This window comes from Triticum aestivum, chromosome 1B (assembly GCF_018294505.1).
Source record: "Triticum aestivum cultivar Chinese Spring chromosome 1B, IWGSC CS RefSeq v2.1, whole genome shotgun sequence".
Taxonomy (NCBI): domain Eukaryota; kingdom Viridiplantae; phylum Streptophyta; class Magnoliopsida; order Poales; family Poaceae; genus Triticum; species Triticum aestivum.
Window position 1 is genome coordinate 2,579,590 of NC_057795.1, and position 4,743 is coordinate 2,584,332.

The 4,743-nt window shown below is 56.8% G+C and overlaps 1 protein-coding gene across 1 annotated transcript; it reads right to left on the reverse strand.

Moving 5' to 3' along the window:
- Positions 1–2,211: 2,211 nt before the first annotated feature.
- Positions 2,212–4,129, reverse strand: LOC123083178 (tryptophan aminotransferase-related protein 2-like). Its single transcript, XM_044505291.1, has 4 exons — positions 3,854–4,129; positions 3,448–3,751; positions 2,728–3,310; positions 2,212–2,652 (listed from the first exon to the last, which is right to left on the reverse strand). Exons 1-4 carry the CDS (start codon positions 4,066–4,068, stop codon positions 2,468–2,470), a joined length of 1,287 nt encoding a protein of 428 aa, XP_044361226.1. The 5' UTR covers positions 4,069–4,129; the 3' UTR covers positions 2,212–2,467.
- Positions 4,130–4,743: the final 614 nt, after the last annotated feature.

Genomic DNA, 4,743 nt, shown 5'->3' on the forward strand with positions numbered 1-4,743 from the left:
ATGTTGGCAGAAGTCCGGCAATGCCTCCTTCAGGCTCAGCAGTTGGCTAAACACTACTATGACGGCCACCATCGCGAGGCGGAGTTCGCGGTGGGTGACTGGGTCTGGCTGCGTCTACTTCATCGCTCTACGCAGTCCTTTGGACCCTCGCGCGAAGAGGAAGCTGGGTCCTCGCTATGCCGGTCCCTTTGCTATCCTGGAACACATTGGGCAGGTGACTTACCGTCTTCAGGTTCTAGCGGGCGCGCGGATCCATGATGTCTTCCATGTGGGGCTGCTTAAGCCCTTCCGCGGAGAGCCACCCGCGGCTCCGCTAGCGCTACCGCCAATCACGGACGGACGTCTACTTCCTGAGCCGGAGAAGGCGTTGAAGGCTCAGCTGCGTCGCGGCTCTTGGTACGTGTTGATTCAGTGGGCTGGACTGCCAGAGGAGGACGCTACTTGGGAGCAGCGCGAGGAGTTCCGCCAGCACTACCCCGACTTTCAGCTCGAGGACGAGCTGTTTGCGTAGGCGTGGAGACATGTTATGACCGGCCGGTCCTACAGCCGCAGGAGGCCCACCGGGCAATCTTAGCCCGCAAGTTATCTTATTTTTTATTTCGCATCGTGGTTATATATACAACTTGTAAGACTATTTTGAGATTCAAGCAATAAGAAGAATTCTATTGCCCGACTCCCAGAGGAGCCGGAACCCTAAAACCCTAGCCGCCTCCTTCCCTCGCCGCTGCCACACGCGCCAGGACGGCGCCACGCCACCGACCGCCGCGCTCAAGCCCGCGCCCTCCTCCCTCCTTCCCCTACAGCCTACGGCCTAGACCGGGCAGAACCCTAGCTCCTAACACCCTCCGCCAGCCAGTGCTGCTCGAGGAGGATAAGTATGTACCACTGCTCCTCCTGCGCCTGCCGGAACAATGACATGGGCACGGGCGTCGGCTGCTCCTCAGCCATGGTGGCGTTAAAGTGCCCCTGCGCCTACTCCATCATCAAGCCGGCATGCACCGGCGCAGAATCCGGCGCGGAGTCATTGTCGGAGCTAGTCTAGGTCGTCATCAGAGACGTCAAGAGAGCTGGCCGGCATGCCAACCTCTATCCTCCCGGCATGACGGCTCTGCCAAGTGGTTGCAAGGGTGGCACCTCATGCTTCATCTCCGTCCACATGCTCTCCCATAAAGCGTTCCCGCTCGCCGTCATGGCGGACATGGTGCACGGGAGGAAGATGTAGAGCGGGTGGGTTGTGGCGTGTTCTCGCCGAGTGTGGCTTCCTTTAAACAGTGGATGCCGGTGAAGCCAAGCGTCCAAGTGCGTCAATGCACGGGCACCGGAGTCAGTTTCTCGGCCGGCGAGCGTGACTATTGGTGGCAGACGGAGGGACGGGCATTAACGGACATGGTAGATATCCATTCATGTCCCGTCCAGTAAACGTGTCTCCCGCATTGAATAGGCGCGGACACCGGTGACGGGGTGCGGACGGCGCCCTCGAGCCGGCGAGCCACTTCAATGTCGGCACCAGCTAGAGGTCACGTCCTCTCTGGTCCGATGTCAATGGGGAGCGGCCGCTCTACAGCGACATGAACGCGGGCAACTGGTTTCGGGTGGGAACACACGCAGGCAAGGGAGGGTTTTAGGGTGAGAAAGGGTTGTCAGAACTCAGAAGCGGGCATGACAATGGTCCAGATGTCCGGAAAGCTTCCTCCTAGTTTGTTTTTGGGTTGCAAAAAATGCGTCCGAAACGGTCGGTGGATCAATATAGGCCCGTGTTGGATAGCAAAACATGTCTGGACCGCGTGGTCCGGACGATTATGGACGGGTTAAGGGTAGGCGTTGGAGATGCCCTAATATCACTATTTGTTGAGGAGGGTTGGTTTGATCTAGAAACATAGTTGGCTTGCCAGATATTTCCTTTTGCCAAATGTCGTCAGAGTGTCGATGTTAGCTATAAGGAAATTTGTTACGGTCCGTTCGTCGCGGTGGTATTTGGAACCATGCTCAACGTGCACATCCGTTGTTTTTGTAGGATGGTGTAGCTAAGGAGATCGGATGCACGTGGTGGCCAAGAGGGAGGGAGCAAATTTATTTTTTTCACATTTATAGCTATGTGAATAAATATTGTGCCCGGTGCATTTGAACAAAATAGAACGCATTTGAACAAAACAGAACAGATTGACTTTGAACTGTTGCCCATAGCAACAAAATAAGACAACAAATGCACGCACACACACTTCATTGTCGCCGGTAGCAACGCACGAGCATTTTACTAGTATTCATTAATGAGTAATATTTCGGGAAGGAGCGACGATTAAATACTCAATGCAACACCATTATTATTGCGTGCAAATAACATCTCACAGTGACATTATTATTGTGCGTCTTGTATTTGAAAGGGAGTAGCAAAACTCAATCAATCAGAGACGCTGCCCCCTTGCGATGCATTATAGTTGTGGCTTGTGCATCCTCATTGATCGAGATTTCATGTTATGGAGGAGAGACGCTGTATGAGCACGTTGAACACAGCGTCCCTGTCCATCATGTTGACCCTGACGCACCTGGCGTCTCCTCCGAACTGCTCCCCGCCCCGCGCCACGATGCCGTGCCCGCGCAGGAACTCGGCGCAGTCCTCCACGCCATCCTTGTAACAGCGCAGCCACGCGAAGGCTGAGAATGCATGAGAATTCAGATCAAGTTGGAGCAATGACGGAATTATATTGGCATGTAGTGCTACTAGCGTACCGGGGTACGCTGCCACGGTTTGCTTGGTGAAGTTGCAGTAGCCCGTGATCTCATCTGGGAGGCTGAAGGTGCCCGTTGCCGCCACGGCGGCGTGCAGGGCCCGCCAGCGCTCCCCCGTCCGGCGTCGCGCAAAGTCGAAGAGGCGGAGCTGCGTGCCGTCCCCGGGGCCAGGTTCGTAGGCGTCGGAGACGACGCCGAGGATCTTTGCGGCACGGAGCTGCGAGTCCTTGGACACGCCGATGGTGCTCCCATACACGAAGTAGACCATCTTCTTGGCCACATCGCTGTCCTTGACCAGCGCCCACCCGAGCCTGGTGCCGCCGTGGCCGCTGAGCTTGGACATGGTGAAGAGCATGATGTCGTGCGCGGCGGGGCTGGTGATGGGCGTGTACTGAGGCCAGTAATACACCAGGTCGTGGATCGCCTTGCCCTTGCCGGAGTCGGAGCTTAGGACGGCCTCGCGGATGGCGCCGTCGGGGTTGTTGGGCGAGACGACCAGCTCGATGTTCTCGCCGCCGTGGTCGCCGTGGAAGGCGTTGGCGTCCCCCGCCCACCGGTAGTAGCCCGAGAGCAGGAGGTCCGTCTGCACGGGTACATCTACCACGTACGTCGTCCAAGATCACACCCAGCAGGGCATGTCAATCACCCACGACCACGACTCACGAAATAATAATCTAACTGTCTGTATTTTCTTGCTCGATCGACCTATTCTTTTCTTACCGAGTAGTAGGGCGCCGGAGAGACGACGCCGACGGGCCGGTCGGTGCTGGTGGGGGCTAGGGCGTACATGGCAGCCTGGAAGAGCTGGGTGGTGCCAGTGCCGACCACGAGGTGGTAGCCGTCGGCCATTGCGTTGCCGACGAGGCGGTGGACGCGGCGCACCTCGCGCTCCAACTCAGGCTCCAGGTACCAGCAGAGGCCCCCTGCGTTGGAGAAGTAGCTCATCCCCCACCACCCGGGGATCACCGCCGCCGCCCGCTCCCCAGCCTCCCTCCAGAACGCCTCGTACATGGTAGGGTCGCCGCTGCACAAATGACACGCAAGGCAAAGCAGACGTGTTACATCAATTCTAGTTCTGCAATACTAATAATCACCAATTGTATTGTTTTATGAAAGGAACACGCACAACTCGAGGTTGATGACAGCGTCCGGCGAGAGAGCATCCCCCTTTGCATCTGGTCTACCTCTTGTGACAGAGCTTTTGTCACAGCGTCGCCGGTTTATGTGGTACTGGCAGAGGAGAAACACGAGGTAGGCGAGGTTGGAGACCACCAACGTCCAAACCGCAACCCCACCACCGCTCGGCGCCGGCCGTCCCAACTCCTTGCCGCCGCCGTCCATTCCGCCCCGTGCAGGAAACACCTTGCTTCTCACCCCACGCGTCACCCTTCTTCTAACCTACGTAGTGTCCTGCTATTAGTAGAATTTGTAATCTACATAGTAGGCTCCTAGGTGCTATATATAGACACACACACACACAATCATACACCCATTTAGAGCAAGTATAATAAGCTCATAAACTCGTAAATCAGTTAGAGGAGTAATGTTTTTGCTCCTCGGCTGAAAAGTCGCCCCATGGCGCCTAAAGATACTCTCCCGCCCACGCGGCGCCACACTTCCCGTAGCCGACTCCCCCACGTACCACCAATGACAGCTGCTCCGGCTGGAACAACTAGGCAAGAACCTTCCGCTGCCCGCACCAAAAATAAAGTTGGAGACAAAACATGTTGCCCGGTCCACCACACTAGTAACTACCACCGGTAGCAAGGTCGGAGGGGTGGCCAATGCATCTCCGACGATGTCAGGCCGCCCTGCCACTGCTTCTGTCGGCGGCAAGTGTGCTAGCAAGCCGACGGCCGATGAGTCGGCCCTCGCCGAGGAAGCGAGGAAGAAGAAGAGAGAAACAAAGCCACTCCGGCACCTCATCCCCATCTGGCTGCTCATTGGGCGTCTCGGGCTGCCCCTACATCCAGTGCTCCGTCTTGTCGTTGTTGTTGTCATGGTGCAGAGATGAAC